Below are 18230 nucleotides of genomic sequence, written 5' to 3' on the forward strand. Positions count from 1 at the left end.
GCAGCTGCTGTGGATATCAGGATGAACACAGCATTATTCTGCCTGGAAGGTCTCTGTTAAGAAGGAAGAGAGTAGGCTGGAAAGAGCTAATTTATTTCAGAATCCCATTTTATCTAATGATTCTCTCCTTGTTTCTCTGTTTCTTCTCCTAAGTGTTTCTTTAGGTTCAGCCTAAGGGCTGAAGCTTCCTGCCTGACAGGTGACCCTCTTCCCTCATTAGGCATTTCTCCTTTCAGTTACTATCAATAAGCACAGGAATATTTTGCTGCTGTCTGATCAAATTAAGAGATGTCTCTATGAATGCAGGGCATGATACTAAGTTCTACCAAGAAATATGGTGCAGGTGATGGGGGAGAGTCAAGAAAAAAGGAGTCATGATCTCAGGCATGAAAAGCTTGGAATCCAAAGGGAAATGTACCACAGAGAAAGAGGGAAAAAGGTACACAAACAGAGTAATCTAAAGGGATTGACATATAACTTCCACATGTCTGACTGATACAGTGTTACTTTTGCATGTTAAAAAATCTGGGAAAATAATTTTTGTATTCCTCTAAATGTATTACATGCTTATTGACTAGAATGAACAATTTTTACCATGTTCCAATTCTCAAAGATCCTTTCTATATATTCAAGTGAACACAATATTGACCATTTGTTATTGACATATACTACAAAGTGAGACTGAGGAATTGGCCAAAGCACTAACACAAATAAACAGAAAGCTGTAATTAAAGGGCATCTTAAAGGGCCTTATACCTAATGAAGCAGTAAGAACTCACTTTTATAGTCAAACTCCATGTAGATAAGAGTTTTCAGAAAACTGGAATGAACTAGATGGTAAAAACTGATACATGGTATGCATGCATAATAACTGCACAAAAATTTAATTCTTCATTAGACTAAATTTTTCTTTCAGGAAGCATGAATGTGAATGAACAATTGCCTACGTACTAAAAAGGGCAGATTACACTCTAAGGTAAATGCCAATATTCTTAAACTTTAAAAAAATGGAAGCCATCTAAGAGATAATTATGAGAGAATGAACTTAATGAAGTAAAGGGCTACATGACCTTAAAAAATGATTCCGTAACAGATGTAAGTCAGAACTTAAGACTTCGGCTGCTGTGCTCCAAACTGTAGTGTGCACTCATCTCGGGACCTACCTCTGAGCTGTCCCTGGATTGACAGTCCAGCTACAGGGAGCAGGGAGCTTTACTTGCTGCCTCTTGTCTGTCAGCCACCAGTACTGTGGTTTATAAAACTATACTCAGTCCCAATAATCTGAACTCCTTTCTGCCCAATAAAGAACCCAGAAATAAGGCAAAAGTCTTCTGAACACACATCATAAATATAAAAAAATTATACAGTAAAGTTTTTTATGTAAGGAGTAATAACACCCATTTACTACTATTTTAGACAAAATTCTAAAAAGAATGTTTACTTGCTATAGCAATCTACAGAAGGTCAACACTCAGACATGAAATATAGAGATGAGGAAATTAATAAAACAATAAATGATAGCTATAAAACACAGTATAAATAAAAATTATCTAGAATTATTTTGTATTGAGGAACTAATGCTAATAAAACCTTAGTAAACTTAAACTCAGCATTTTATTACGAACTTGAACAGAAATTAATACTAAAATGATGACCTTGAGTAATTAAGAAGATATGTCCTATATGTTAAGTAGCTAGAGAGAAGAGCACACCATTTTCCTAGATTATTTTTATCCAACATTTTTTAACTGTTTAAAGTAAAATTTCAGCTTAAAAGGCTTGAGTTTCTAAAAATTTTATTTATTTATTCCTGTACTTCATTACGTAATTGTGACAGATTTTATGCCAAAATTTTTTTGCAAAAATGTGGGGTGTCACAATTATATTCTTACGTGATTTTTTAAAATTGTGCTGGTATTACTTTGAAAATCATTTATTACTAAACTATCTTTGGTGAAAGATTACAATGTATGGAATACACACTAATATACATTAATATGGTGGCAATGGTTTTGCAATGAAATATAACAATCTTAATTTCTCCAATATTACAGAATCATGAGTTTCTCAGATGAGCCTTTGAAAAACTCTCACATCTTTGGGCATATTACTATTTAAATGGATGTAGTGTTCCATAACATTTCTTTCTGGTAAGAAAGAGCTCATCCTCATGGGTACTTACTTGGTTGAACATTTATCATGACAATCTTCTGAGTCTATATTTGGTGAGGGGCTTCTTCTTCTTCTTCTTTTTTTTTTTTTTGTAAATAGTAATATGTTTGCAGTGCTGGGGATTTAACCCAGGGCCTTGTGGTTGCAAGGCAAACACTCTACCAACTGAGCTATATCCCCAGCCCAGATAAGGGGTTTCTGAAGAAAGGCTAAGATGAGGCTGGGCTGGGGCTGCACACACAGTTGGTTTCTTCATCCCAGCTCCACCAACATAGAGCTGAGTAGATAAAGGTCATTTTCTGATGATTCACTATAGTCAATCTTACAGTCACAGAAACATTTTTCCCGTGTATTCTTTCTCCAAAATAAAACTAATATTCACTGGAAAGGTAAATTGATATGCAAATGTCTGCACTACCCACCCTATTTCAGGACTAACTGAACTGATAGTAAAGTCAAGCTGTAGTAACTGAAGAGATGGAGAGGAGACCAATTAAAGTCTTGATAACTAGAGGGCAATAACCAAGAGAAACTTTCCTGGAGGGAGATAATCATTGCACTGCTGATTAAAGAATGAAAGAGATGACATTTCACAGAGAATAAGATGAATAATGTTGCATGTGAGTACTGTGAAAAATACTCTGAAATAAGAATCAGCAGTATCTTGAAAATTATGGAGTTGGTGACGTGTTTCATGGCTTCTGTGGGTGACAGGTGCCATGAAGGAGTGGAAGCTTGGCAGAGTGGAAAGAGCACAGGTACCTGGGTAAGAAAATGATGGAGCTAAAATCATTAATCTTCCACAGGGCTGGGGAGATAGCTCAGCTGGTAGAGTGCTTGCCTTGCAAGCACAAGGTCCTGGGTTTGATCCCCAGCACCAGAAAAAAAAAAAAAAAAAAAAAAAAAAAACCAACCAAAATCTTCCATGTACTAGTTCCTGTAGTTCCTGATCTCTCCCTGAACTTAAGTTTAATTGCAAGTAAAATGAGGATAATAACATTATCTTGAGAAGTAGATATTAACCAAGTAAAGAGCCTGGTATAAATAGACATTCAAAAACAACAATGGTAATGAAAATAACACATGAAAATCATTTATTTTTCTTGAGCAGGCTACATTAGGATGAAAAAAGGAGAAAGGCTAATGAAGTGAAAGAGGTATAGGAAGTATTGACTGAGGAAAGATTGAATTCAGGGATATGTTGGGAATTAAGAATCATGACAACCCATTGAAAAAGAACTTTAAACAATTGGTCGCTATGGTGAACACAATTGTCACATTCACTTAGCATCCTAAATGCAGCCTGCCTTCTACATTTCCTCCAGGGTATGAAAACATATGGTTTTCTTGACACCACTAACAGTGAGATATGTTACTAGATCAGATGAGCTTCTTCAGCAAGTTACTATTCCTTCATCTACCTGCTCATAAAATGATGCTAGAGCAAAATGTAGACTCTTAGAGGTTCTACTGGATTCAAACTACTCTTAATGTTTTATATCGCCTTTACCCACATATCTTATTCACCTGAGAAAATCATGCAATTTAACCTTGAGCTATCTGTTTAACCTCACTTGACTTCAATGTCCTTGGTATAAGATGAGGTTGTTCAATGAGATTTATTTCAATTCTAGTTCTAATATTTTGTAATCATAATAAGCACTGGTGAAAAATGAGGACTAAATAAATTTAGTTTGGGCATGTTCAAGATCGTCTGGACAGGCCCTTTTGGATGTATTTGCTGTAGTGCTGCAGGATTCATAGAAAACACAACAAAAGATCAACTGGTGCTAAGAGCTCCATTTCAAGGTGAGGAACAAGCAGTCACAAAACCCAGCTGTCACTTCAATATCCAGAAAATGTACTAGGTGAGGAAGATATAATTCTCAAAGCAAGGAATGTCAGGGTTGGTGTAGTTGAGGATTCATGAGGAAAGACCAGCAGGTTAATGGATGTGCAATGCCATTTATATTTTCCTTGGCTCAGCTAAAAATCTCAGTGGGATTCATTGATATGTATGTATTGGATGCACGGGTCTTAAAATATAAAGTGCCCTCTTTGGTATGACACATATAGCCCCTGACAATTAGGTTCCCTGTTTTTTTTTTAATGAATTTCTTATTACACTCTCACAACCCCCAAATTCTGCATTCCAGCTGTTATCAAAAGCCTTTTCAATCTATAAACATATTTGCTCATTAGCAAGTTCATGTTTATAGAGATCATCCAAAGTGTCAGGCATTCTTTTAATCATCTATGGAACACTGATGACCCTATACTTTTTCTCCTCACAGGTCTTGTGGTAATTTTCAACAAATTACTTAACCTCTCAGAACATAACACAATTAATTAGGGGACAGGTTGGAATAAAAACACAGGTCTACATAATTTTAAATTATGTTTGCTTTTGTTTGTATGTTTTTTGATCCAGTGTTGAAAATGCTTTTACTTGGGTCTAATTACAGGAATAGTGAGGAAAGGTACCTGATTTTTCCAGTGAGAATATAGGCCTCAGAGGTTATGGACAAATAATCTGACCTTGCAGAACTGGCAAAGGCAAAGGGAACTAAAAGTGGAGAGCAGCATCCACTGAGGCTGCTAGGTAAAGACTGGAGTAGCTGACAATGAAGAGAATAGCAGTAAGCACTGGCTCTGGCAATGTCAGAGTATGCTCTAAATGGCAACAGTGTCCTTATTCTAAGTGTCCCTTCCTCAGGAATACTGAACCATATCACCTCTGATATTTTCTGTAGTCAAGATGAGTTTCATTTTCATTGCTAATAAAAATTACCTGGAGGGGTCATGGTTAGATTTAAAAGAGATAATATGCAACAATAAGGTATGTTACAGGCCCAGTTTGTAACCTTATACATAATAGATGATGAAATAAAATGACTCTTTTTATTCACTTGTAATTTTTCTGGGGTCAATGATTAGCATAAGAGTGATGCTTAATAAAGAGCTCATTGAATGAATAAATGAGTGAATAAATCATAAAAGCATCAAGCCAGATCATGACTATAGTTATAGCAGAGGAAGCTATGACTTGAAGGGGTTAACACTACTCAGTATCCAGACAGCAAGTGAGCAAAGATACTCTTTTTGTGTGTTGTTCTCGTTGTGAGTAAAGCCCCTACATCCATGGGACCAAGTCCACATATGATGGTCTGGAAAATATAATAAACCACTAGACATAGCAATTTTGAACCATTTAAAGACACATGTGTGGTTTGGGGAGCTACAGTTAGAGAATGTTAATATATTAGTCTTATTGAATCTTATTTCTCTATGGATCTTTCTAGAGAGCATTGTTTGTGATTTTGTTGGCTATAATTCTACAGTGAATTGAAACTTCAGAATCAACAACTGTATCCTTAAAGTCTACAAATTGGTTTTTTTTTTTTTTTTTCTTTGTGCATCTGGCCATTTCCTCTTAACTAGCCAGCTCAAGTAGTCTGGTGATACTAGATGGCAAATGAGAAGGAGGAGGAAGCTGTCAATTAGGAAGTATAATTAACATTATCACCCTTCTCAGTCTCTAGCCCACTGCGCCCCTTTTCTTTCAAACAACCACAATTTTCAAATAGCATTTCCTCCCTGCCTTTCCTCTTTCTCCAAGGGATTCTAATTAAACTAGGTTTCATTACATTCACTTGGAATGGGGGGAAAGATGGGAAAAGCAGGCCTATTCCACAAAACCTAGTTAGATTTTTACATATTTCTGTTATTGAGTCTTTCCTACTATTGCCAATGGAAGGCAGAGTAAATGCTCACCAGATGTCCTTTAGAAGGACGTCCTTGACTTCTGCATAAAGGAGGGAATGCATTTTGTATTAAGCACATAATCTTTAGTTTTTTTTTTCCTTTCATAACTTTTAAAAAATTTAAATAATTATATTATTTATGCTTATTTATGGTCAACAATATGTAGTGGAAAACATAGTAAAACAGTTACTATGGGGAAATAAGTGCATCATCATAAGCATTTTTGCTGGGTTGTGGCACAAATCCAGGTAAAGTCCTTAGCCTAACTCAGGGCAAAAGCAAGGCAGAGAACTTGGCAGTGTTCAAGGTGGGGTAATCACAAAGCCCACTGGGTATTGCATGATTAATGGTAACAACTCAGAGCTACTATTGCCAGGGATGCTATTTAAGAATACCCATGTTTCTGCTCAGTGGAAACTCATTTTCAGTTTCCCATCCAAGTGGGAAATAACTCTGCCAAGATTGTTTAGCTTTGACCCAACACAGCCATATATGTTAGCTACCAGCAGCCATGAAGTGCTCATGTTAGAGAAACAGAACTGGAAACTTGAAACAACTTTTCCTTGATTTAACCAATCAAGTCTCACTACCTGTGTAATAAGGATGCTGAAGCAAAGAGGAAATAACCCAACACAGATACTGGGACAAGAGTATTTGTAAAATTAAAAGATACATATTTAATAAGAACTCTTTCTTCATAACACTGGTTGAGAGATTTCATAAGCTTCTTGGTGAAAGAATTGGAGACTTATTGTTAAATTTTAATCATCGTTTATAGATAGGGGTGTAGTAACTCATGCAATAAACTATAAACAGCTTTCTTCAAGCATCTTTGTAAAATTATTTAAATAATTTACAAAACATTTTTTGTAAAATACTTTCAAATACCTTGACAAAATTCCTAACTAAAGAAATCCCTCTAAATATTCCTGTAAGTAGACATCTGGACTGGATAAACTTGGTTTCACTATTTTAGCATCTATTTCAAATTGATTTATATGGTTCCAGACCTACTTCTCAAAGTTTATTTTCCACATAGTAGTAGTCAGAGATCTTATTGATTCTAAGTGAGGCTAAAGCTCCTCTCTAAACAAAACGCAACAATGGTCTTATATGTCAGAGTAAAACCTGAACCTAGATGAGCTTACCTAGAACTCACTCTCTCTGACTCTGAGTCATTGTGAAAGGGTAGCCAATGTAGGCTGCTTAAGAACAGCTACCAATATATTTTGGTGATAATATTTGAGATTGCTTAAAAAGCAAGATGATTATTTGTCCCTAAATTCATTGCACTTACATCATTTCCAGATTTAATTCCTATATTGTTTTACTTGTCAAGATTATAATTGCCAGGTAGCTTCCCATTATCCCTGTGACTAACTTGCTATAACTACAGGTAGAGGCAGGGTAGTTTATGCAACAATTCTGCTTGCCTAAAATGTGTGGCATTAATGATGAATTGAATTTAACACTGGTGGCACAAATTTAAATTTCAGATTTGTATAAACTTTGATTATTTGTTTTGTAAAACAGAACACTATAATCATATTACAGAAAACCTCCATTTAAACCTTTAATAAAAAACTAACAGAAGCACTATGGACTATTTTATAGCCAATTGCAACCTTTCCCAGGAAAGTCAAGGATGGTCAAAATAATCTCAGCAATGAAACCTTGTTCTATAAATGTACATAATGTGATCTAATGTTAAAAATAATGTAACAAACTATGGTGATTTATAAACTATTTAATATTCATGATTCAGAATTCTTTTTCACAGTCTGCCTGAATTGGGCAGGTGTGAGACCAGTAAGAGTCATGCTTCGAGAACTCTCATAGGCTTGTGATAGTCTATGATGGAGTCTATTATTTTAAGGTTTATTTAAATATAATACATTTTTATACTGTAACAGAGATGCTTCCTGTCAATTCTTACAAGATGACTCAAAGGCCTTAAAGGTAGGTTCTTGTAACTTTTGTCATTTGAGTTAATTGATAATCAATTAATTGTTATTCCATGAGCACATGTGTAATCCATGGCACTCCAGGGTTAGGTTTACTACAAAAATGACATATCAAAAAACTAGGACTTCTCAGAGAGGAGCACATATTGGGTGGGCCAGCTGTTCCCACCTGCAGACCTGTGGCCACAGTACTGCCTGCTACACCTCAGGAGATGCAGTGAGACAGCCCCTAACCAAAAATGTCCATTCCGGCTACCCTGACTTCTGTCACACCTTTTCCTTATAACGGGATGGACGTTTGCCACACTTCAAAATGTTATTAGCTAACACATTATTCCATAGGTAAAACTTTTTTTTATTAATGTTGAAATGCAAAAAAAAGTCCATACCTATGCAAATATATATATATATATATATGTATATACTTGCATATGTATTTTAATATATGAAGAGGGAATTATTCTGATCCTGTGATAGATCCAGTATTATTGGGGGTAGAATTAAAAATATATTGGATACCTAAGAAAAAGAATTTAAAACACTTAAAGAAACTTTAGTAATGTGTAATGAAATACATTACTTCAAAGCTCAGCAGAACATTTAGTACTCTGAATAGTTGGTGCAATAAGCATAATTCCTTATATTTGTCATGCCAAGACCTGCTCTTACAAACAATTCTTGACAGATGCTTAGAAAATAATAGATTCAAACATTTTATACCTATAAACTAGGTTGATGTAGTGTGCACACGAACCTTGCTTTCTTGTGAGAATTTTTAGTTGTCTAAAGTTGGTGTGAAAAAATGCTTAATGAATAGATGAGAAAGTAAATCAATAAATATGCAAAATGATGTTGATTCTGTTGAAAAAAGGGAAAACTTTTCCTCATCTGCTTATACTTTCAATGACTTCCTGAGTATGGATGGAAAAACTACATTTAAGTATTCAAAATACTTTAGTCTCTACAGTGATTGAATTTTTCAAGAGCTAATTAAACAGTTGAACAATATGGTTCATAATAGAAAAATACATAAAGCAGTAAATTGCAAGTCATTCCTTTTATATATTCCTTCCTCCAGTTTCTACCACTTTTGCCAGTTTATTATTTAATTATTGTGTGTTTTTACATAGATTTTTTTTGTACATATAACTGAATATGGAGTTCCCTTTCTGGTCACAGAAATAGTGACATTGGATACTCACTGCTCTTCCTTGTGATATTTCCTTATGTTGGGGATATTACCATGTTGGTATAGAGGTGATTGGCTTGCTGTATTTGTGATATGTAGTAAGATGATCCCTAAGATGAAACTTAATTTTTTACACCTAAATTAATATTTTACACAAAAGAAACACCTCTGTTTCTGAGGACCAGTTTGGGATATAGAAGCTGATGATTTAAAACATTTTAAAACTCTACTACAAATCTCCTAGAAAATTACAATAATTTTAGACTTCATTTGCAGAGTACCTACCTCTGAATCTGATTTTATGAATAGAACATGCATAAAAAATGTGTTATTATACAGAAATGTGTTACTGCATCTTTAATACTTAGAGTATGCCAAACAGAGTAGGCACTCAGTCAATATTTGTTAAAAGAATCAAATAAATAATAAGACGGAAGAGTCAAAAAAATAATCTAACAACTAATTACAATTTGCATCAGTAGAATTCTAGAAGCTGTCATGTTTTTAAAAGCTGTGAAAAGCAATGCTCACTATATTTTCCCTGTAGGATTTCAAGCAATAAAGTGAAAAATTAATGTGAAATCAAAAGAATTCCAAAGTGTCTTCTAAAACATGATCTGGTTTCAAAATTCCTTTGTTATTTCCTAATCAATATTACAATGGAGACCATGAAATTAAAACCAACAGCAGAATATGTGATGATGTAATACAGTATTAAAGTGGCAAGATAAATATTTAAATCACCTTATCTACATAATTCATAATAATAGCCTGACCAACCAAATACTGACTGCAATTATCAAAACACTGATCAGGGGAAAAATACAAAAGGAACTATATTTTTTTAAATATATTTTTAGTTCTAAATTGACACAATATTTTATTTTATTTATTTTATTTATTTATTTTTTTGCCAAGGATCAAACCCAGTGCCTCACACATGCAAGGCAAGCACTCTACCACTGAGCTACAGCCCCAGCCCAAAAGAAACTATTTTTAATTTGAAAAATTATTCTTTCTTTTTTTTTAAAAAGTAATCCCTGTTTCTATTCAAAACTTCAAGATTTAAAGTTTATTAATTTTGATAAAATTTTTTGAAAAGATGGTAAATACATAGACTACCTGGAAAGAAGTTAAAGGATCCCATTTTAAAACTAAAAAACCAAAAACTATTTAGCAATCTAAGAAGCCAGTTCTCTAGTTCTACTTCTGTAATTCTATCCTGGACAAACAGCCTTAAATAAAAAACAGACATGAAAAACTATAATTTTTAGTATAACAAAATTTAGGCCTGATTTAAATGTCTGACAATAAAAGAATGGATCATATATTTACACATGCATTAAAAAAATACAACATGAAAGAAAATTATCTGAAAAACCTAAACAGTGTTATTTAATTATGTTAATGTATACATAGCAAAAAATTAGAAAGAAATATGTCAAAACACATATAATTGGTAGTATTGTTGATTATCTTAATTTTATGCTATGTATTTTGGCTATTATCAAAATTTTCAATAACATAACTGATATTACTTTATAATTAGAAAAGGTATTTCATAATGAAAAAGAAATATTGTAACGTGACCACTTCTTGATCTTTCTGCATTTCATGTACTGTAATCGCATGTATTCCATGAAGGCTTCAGAAGTAATGGACTTTTTTAAAAATATATTTTTTTTAGTAGTTGAAGTATTTTTATTTTATTTTATTTATTTTTATGTGGTGCTGAGGGTGGAACCCAGTGCCTCACACATTCTAGACTAGGCAAGTGCTCTACCCCTGAGTCAAAGCCCCAGCCACTAATGGACTGTTTTTGATGAAACCAAATAGCATCATAGTACATTTTTGGTTTGATCTGAGTCACACAAAATTACAATAAATAATGAAAGTCAATATTAACCATGAGGAAACTGGGTGCTGGCGGTAAGTTGCATATAAATATTTTATAAGAGAAAAGGCTTGCTAATTTTGGTAATTTATAAAGGCTAATTACTTCTTTACACAATAACTAATTTTATCTATTTTGTGTTAGATACCCAAATGATGATGATGATGATGATGACAAAGACATAAACAAATCCTACCTTTGCAGGTTCTTATGATCTAAATTTTATAATGCTGTGTAATTCATTCTAATAATCTAGGTAATAATTCATCTCCTATATCACTGTAGACCAAATAAAAATACATAATGGTGGAATTATTACTTACTGTGGTAGCACAATGAATATCTTTCCAGACTGTGGCTTCTCTGGAGAGATCAGAGACTTCAAACAAGTTATCAAGAATCACTTCCCCAATCATGTCATGTCTAGAAAATCTGTCAAAATCATATACACTGAAATGGAGTTTTCGGTTGCTTAGTTGATCATATGCTACTGGAAATTGAAAAGTTTCATCAAACAGAGGATTTAAAGTTTTTCTGTGTACACGGGTCTGGAATTTCTTTTTCCTATCTGGAAGAAGATACATCTTCACATAAGGGTCAGATGTTCCTGTGAAGTCTTTAGCAGGAAGATCTAGTGCTTTGATAATTTTAACAACTAGCAGTTCATTTTCATAATCATACTGGAGGGTAAAGTTAAGTTTCCCACAGGTTTTGACATCTTCTTTTCTGTTGCCCTCGGAGTCAACTGACTTCTGTTTGTACAGCTCTGGTTTTATCCTCCCAATGCTGGTGGTTGTTTCTCCTCTTTGTAAAACAGGTTCAGTGCCCATGCTGTAATCAACACTGGACACCTGCATTTGCCTTGGTAGGTGTCTCCTGAAGGAATTGTGGCTGTACACACACACACACAATAAATCATTTAGGCAGCTCATATGAATGACCATGTTTTCAAGTGGCACATAAAGCCTCCCCATACCCAGGAAAATGAAAAGATATCTATATTGGTTTAGATAGACACACACACATGGACACACACACATGCACAGATACTTTTGAAAAGTGATACATGCAATATTCAAGAAGACTCCTCAAATTCTAGAAACACCTGAAATTCACAGATATACATTTTATGAGCCTTGGAATTTGGTACTTTCAATAATAAGCACATAAAGAAATGTGATTACCAATAAAATTCAATATTGCACAAAAATATGCTGCCAATCATCTGGGTATATCTAGGTGTAAACTTCATAAAGATAGAGTATTCATATAGCTGTTTTCTTTCCATGTAGATATTTGGGTCTCATGAATTTCATGTTTTAGTTGTTACAGTATTAAAATAAAAACAAATTCACGTGTTCTTGTGTGTTATTCCTATTATTTAAAATAAATACTTGTATATTTACTTTTACAAAGAATATAAAGTTGTGACAGCCAAAATTTTCTTTTTTTCAACATGAAGTGGGCTTCAGAAGCTCTAAGGACATAGTAAAAGTAAAATTTCAGAATCTGGAGCCAAAACAACAGTTTCTAAAATTCCAAATGAATTTCCTTAATCCCTATTATTCTTCTTCTGGTCAAAATTTACATATTATTAAATATGTAAGCTTACTAATGTCCTATAAATGCAATTTGCATTAAGATCTGTTTCTCTTACACCATAACTTGTAGAATAAGCTATGCCAATCCACTTGTCTCCTCCATACTTAGTCCAAGGTCTTCTTTCTTGTCTCTCATCAGTATGTCCATGAGACTAATTATCAGTTTTTGGACTATAATTATTGTCTTGAATCTGATGTTTCCACAGATATTTCCCACTACAGAAATTTTAAGTCCTATATTTCTGTCTTCCAATTTAGGAATCCAATGAAGATTTCTAAATAAATGTCTAATTCTACCCTAAATTCAAGCAAACTCATCATTTGTTCCCTTTTACTCTGAAGCCAGTTTTCTCTTTCATAATCACTGACAACACATTAACATTTTTATAAGTCACTCATACTTGGAAACATGCAGTATGATTTGAATCACTTTCCCTTCATCCATGAATTCAGTTTTCTAAATCTGTTAGTGTTTCCTTTGGAACATGTCATGTAATTATCCATCCCATTCCCTTTCCCTTGCTGCTAAGTCCAAAACCTCATCACCTTATCCTTGCTTTCTCCAGTAGCCTTCAGCACACTCTCAGGCTACTCACTTCAAAATACTTACTTCTGTTGCCTAATTCATCAAGTCCACACCTTTTATAACACTGATACTTAGGGCATTACTTAATATTTAAGTCATTGATTCATACATGCACATTGATTTCTTAAAGAGGAATTAAAAACTTCATAAACATCAAAAAGCAAGGATGTTGAACCTAAAAAGGAGAGAAGAAAAAAGGGGCTTAGGGCAAAGATAGAATTAATGCTGTCTTCTAATGCCTAAAGAACTTTCATGATAGAATAGGAATTTATGGAAGCTGTAGGTAGGCAAACCAGCTTAATAAAAGGAAGTGTTTAAAAATATCTGGAGCTATTCATCATGATGAAGTAATGAACTTCTCCACACTGGAATAATTAAAGCAAAGATTAGATGATGAAGAAAAAGATTTCTGTTTCAGGTGCTAGACTAGTAGATGTTCTATAACCCTAAATTTCTGTGATTCTGTCATTCCGTGGTTCTTTGATAATGTTATAGGTTTAAATATCCATGATAATAATGAAATGGGTTTTGTTAAGATCAGCATTATAGTCTTAGGTGTTGCCTGATTTCATTCTCTTATATCTACTTGACTTATTGTCTGTAACTGGACTGAAATTCTGAACAGTTAAACAACTCCATAAAAAATTTCTAGAGCTGCACTTCAAATCATTCAACCTTTCTCTGTAGTTCTTTTTAAATAGATAAAGATAAACCAAAATGAGCTGTGAGAGTATGAGCAACTCTTTGACTGTTATTGATATTAGTCATAGATTTCTCAAAAAATTTAAAGGAACTACATTCAGTTCATATTCTGTAAATTGGGCTAAAGATGAAGATTGGTACAATGGCAGAACAGAGCTACAGGCAAACATGTGAAAATACACTGGAGCATTTTCAAAAAATCTCCAACATTCTGCTTGGCTTTACCATGGAATGAGAGACTTGCAAAGTGCTGTTGTGATTATGCGGATGAAAAGAAAAAAATGATATTACATCCAGCATCAGATCAGTGCAAAAGAATACAAGAAATAGAATGAGAGAAAATAACATCCAGTGATAATTAGGGATAATATAAAGGGAGAATAATGAAAGACAGGAAAAAATCAATAAACATTATCCTATTTTCACAGCTAAAAATTAAAATGTGCCCTTCCTCTTTAGTTTTTCTAATAAAGGCTAACAGTGAGTACTTATGATGTGGCAGGTACAGATGTAAATTCTTATCAACTCACTTGATCCTCCTGTAACCTTATGAAGTACGTACTATTGTGTTCCCTAATTTACATGTGAGGACCCCCAGCACAGAGGCATAACTTATTAAAAGTAGCACACCTAGGCAGGTGCTCAAAATCTGACTGAGGGAGCCTGGGTCTAGTGGCCACACCTGTGACCACCGTACTCTTATTCCTAGTTATCCTGATTAATTAAATTATTTCAAAAATTAGTCATTCTAAATAATCACGAGATCTTGAAAAATTATTTATATGTGATTTTACATAACTTTTTTCCACTTAAACATTATATATAAAATACTTATGTAATCCAGTAAGATCCAAAGTTCACTTGATTGAATAGCTTGAGATGTATTTTTAGAGATGTTTTCCACTTCTATGACTAGTTACCAAGAATTGAAAGGGAATAAAAATGTTCAATTTTTAAGTAAAATTATAATTGGACATTATGTAAAACACAAGGTTTATTGTTGTGGTACATTTTATTAAAAATGACATTTTTAAATAGGGGCAAAGGAAAATGCATTTACAATTTATACTATATCATATATTAAAATAATTGAGTTAAAATTTGACTAAACTGAAAAATATGTATACATATTATACATATTTATGTACATATAGTATGTACAAATATGTATACAGAGAATTACACTAGGATTACTTTACCTCAAGTGAGAGAATTAGCTACTAATTCTACTAATTAAAACTATACTGAACTTAAAATCCAATATTTTAGTTTCTATAATTGAGTATATATGTAAAATTTTTACCGACTTAAATTTTGAATTGACATTTCCTTAGAACTATTCCATTTTAATTCACTAGGCAGTCATGACATGTATTTTGATCTTTAATCTATCCAGATAGCTAGAGGATCAGTAGCGTACACTGGATTTAGGAAAATGGTCAAAGAGAATATATGAAAATAAGAATAAGAAAAGAAAGAATACAGGTTGTATATATTGTTGTGAAGTACTAAAGGGATCTATTATAATCCAGTTTGTGCAGTGTTCCTAAGATATTTGTGATATTTTATTGAGTAATAAAATATTTCTGTTAAAATCACTTTTACCTATGCAAAGATTCTGATTCTCATTTCTTATGAATTTATTCCCTAATTCACACTCATGCTTTTCAATATAATAAAACATAAATCTTCTATCCTTCCCTCAAAAATCAGAAATGTCTTCTTTATGCCCAGAATATGATTTGTTCAGGCTGTAAATCCCCTTCTAAAAGAATTCAAAGCCTCTTCTAACAGGAATCAAAAACATAGTAACATTTTTGTTCTTGTAAACCAGTGTCCTAATTATAGGGTAAATAGTGCATATTCTAAGTCACAGTTTAGCTAGTCAGTTAAGAAAAGCTTTAATTATTACAATGTTAAACTATTGCCATGACAACACAGATCTTTTTTTCTTCTTGCTTTTTTTTTTTTTTCTTTTTTAGAATGACAGTGATTAGTGGCTCACGCAAATATCCAACCGGTGGAAGTGCAAACCATTTGACTGTTACTAATCCCATTCTCATCCCTCAGACCTGGCAGGGTACCATCCAAAGGCTGGGGAAAGTGCTGAATTGGAATCTGACTGTAGTGTGGCTTTGGCTGTCCTGTGCAGGGAGGGTAACTGTGAGTCACTTCACTTGCTTGAGCTTAATTTTCTTCATCTGCAAAATAGTCCTTTCATAGTTTTTTGTGGATAAGGAGACTCAAATAGTAAGACTAAATCAAGTTTCTGATAAACGGAGTTTTCATTCTTTGTTTCCTGTTTCCTTCCATTTGCTCTGAGACAAAGACAAGAGCAATTCCTCATTACACAAACATTTGAGTTTATACCATGCTGGGCACTGCATATATGATGGCAGACTAAGTTGTATAAAATGCTACAATGATTTTTTTTTTTTTTTTTTTTTGGTTCTGAGGATTGGACCTAGGGCCTGTGCATGCAAGGGAGCACTCTACCAACTGAGCTATATCCCCAGCCCTGTCACAATGAATTTTTAAAAAATTACTTGACCTCTATGTTCTTGATCTCTTCCTTGAATGTTTTTCTCAACTTATTGCTTGGAAGCAAATTGACTTTTCTCTTCAAAAGAAGAGATGGTGATGACCAGTCCTCCAGAGCCCTGTCTTGGGGTGGCTAATGTTTTCCCCGTAGCCCTATCCCACTGGGCCTGGGGCTGGAGCAGTTCTCCACTCCCCTGTCCCCCATTATCACTCATACACCATTCTCCCTTAAACCACCACTTTCAGCTGAAGCTCATCAACAAATCACTTCCCCATATTATCACTTATTTTTAGTCATTCATTGATACCCAATCGCTGGCTTTAAAGTTGCTATTTTAGTCCTGGTTCACTAACATTCTTTTTGACAGTGCTTCTGATTCCTAGCATTGTGTATGTTTCTTCCAACTCCTAGGCCTCTAAGTTCAATGAATTCTTCTCCTCCACTGATATTCTCTTCTTCCCTTACTCACTACCATGTGTGTAACCAGGTTTTGTCCTTATCATTAACTATAAGCTCTCCACAACTCCAATTTCATGTATGCCTCTGCCTCTCTCTGATCAACACCTCCCACCGTCCCAGGTTCTTTTAAGATAGAAGAAATAACAATATGTATTTATGCTGAGGGTACTGATAAAATAGAGTTAATGATGCAGTACTTAGAGAGGAGAATGCTTAAAGGTGATGTGATGAAAAGTGAGCTCTGGTACATAAGTATGGCTTTGGCCTTAGATCAAATTCCTGGTCATTAATATTGATCAAGTAAATACATGTCTATAGATGCTAGTAAGGGAATCAAAGAATTGAAGAATCTGTGGAAGTTTTCTGCTTTCTCCATTTTTTCTTACTGAAATGAGAAATAAAGTCATCAATTGAAACTGAGTATGAGGATGATGGTGGTAGAAGTTTGAAGAAAGGTGGGAAGGTGTAAAATAGTCTGTATGATTGAAAGGGAAAGTGGATTGCTGTGCAGCATTGAGTACCTGTGTGAGAACCTGTGGTCACAGATTTGAAGTGAATCAGTGAGAGTTGATTTATGCTTTCTTCCAGTCGTATTCACTTGGATATGTAGAGATGACAGAGTTGAATTCATTGAGGGCTGTGGTTTTGCTGTGCAAATAAGAAATGTGTGCAGCTGGGGAATTGTGGATGCATGCAAGACAGTGGTCTAACGATTTACTGCAGAACTGAAACTGAGTAGAGAAAAAATAATAGGAATTAGGGATTATGATATGGTGATAGAATAAGTGGATTGGAGGTTCTGGTAAATTGGAAGGGTTATCTGAGTTGAGGTAGAAGAGGTCTTAAAGGGATCCTCCATTCACCCTACTTCCTCTCTCTGTATTCCTGTTATCTCTAGCATTTGCAGCAAAACTCCTGGTTAGAGTTGACAATAGTATATCAATAGTATATTCACTGTCCAATTTAACTCCCCCCATTCTATTTAAACCTATCTGTTTTCACTTCTGTCCCTCATTCTCCAATCCTTTTACTAGTATATGGCCTTAATAACCACAGAGATTAAGTATTGTTGTTATTGAGACTAAGTATTTTTTATGCATTCATCATAAACATATGCTGAAAGTAAGGAAATGTCTGTTAGAGCTTATGATAACAGTTTACCCTAAGATTCCTATGTCTAGTAACATCAAACTTCCCCCAAATTGTGTGTATTATAAAGAAGAAATACCTAATCAACCTATAATTAGTGTTTGTTCAGAAAAAAAAAATATTTATTAGTGCCAGAAAACAAGCTCTTCAAGTTTGAATCTATTTAGCAAAGTTCTGTGTCTGACCTTGGTTCCAAGGGCTATCCCT

General features: G+C 34.0%; 1 protein-coding gene and 1 long non-coding RNA gene across 2 annotated transcripts in view; one reads left to right on the forward strand and one right to left on the reverse strand.

Annotated features, from left to right (window-relative positions):
* Positions 1–18230, forward strand: part of LOC306660865 — a 53392-nt gene that overhangs the window by 12643 nt on the left and 22519 nt on the right. The gene's annotated exons all lie outside the window — the stretch shown is intronic.
* Positions 1–18230, reverse strand: part of SYT10 (synaptotagmin 10) — a 52900-nt gene that overhangs the window by 10736 nt on the left and 23934 nt on the right. Inside the window, exon 3 of the mRNA XM_079139389.1 lies at positions 11308–11875. Within this exon, the coding sequence (XP_078995515.1) occupies positions 11308–11875 (568 nt within the window). The remainder of the gene's footprint in view (positions 1–11307; positions 11876–18230) is intronic.

This window comes from Sciurus vulgaris (genome assembly GCF_902686455.1).
Source record: "Sciurus vulgaris genome assembly, chromosome: 5".
NCBI lineage: Eukaryota > Metazoa > Chordata > Mammalia > Rodentia > Sciuridae > Sciurus > Sciurus vulgaris.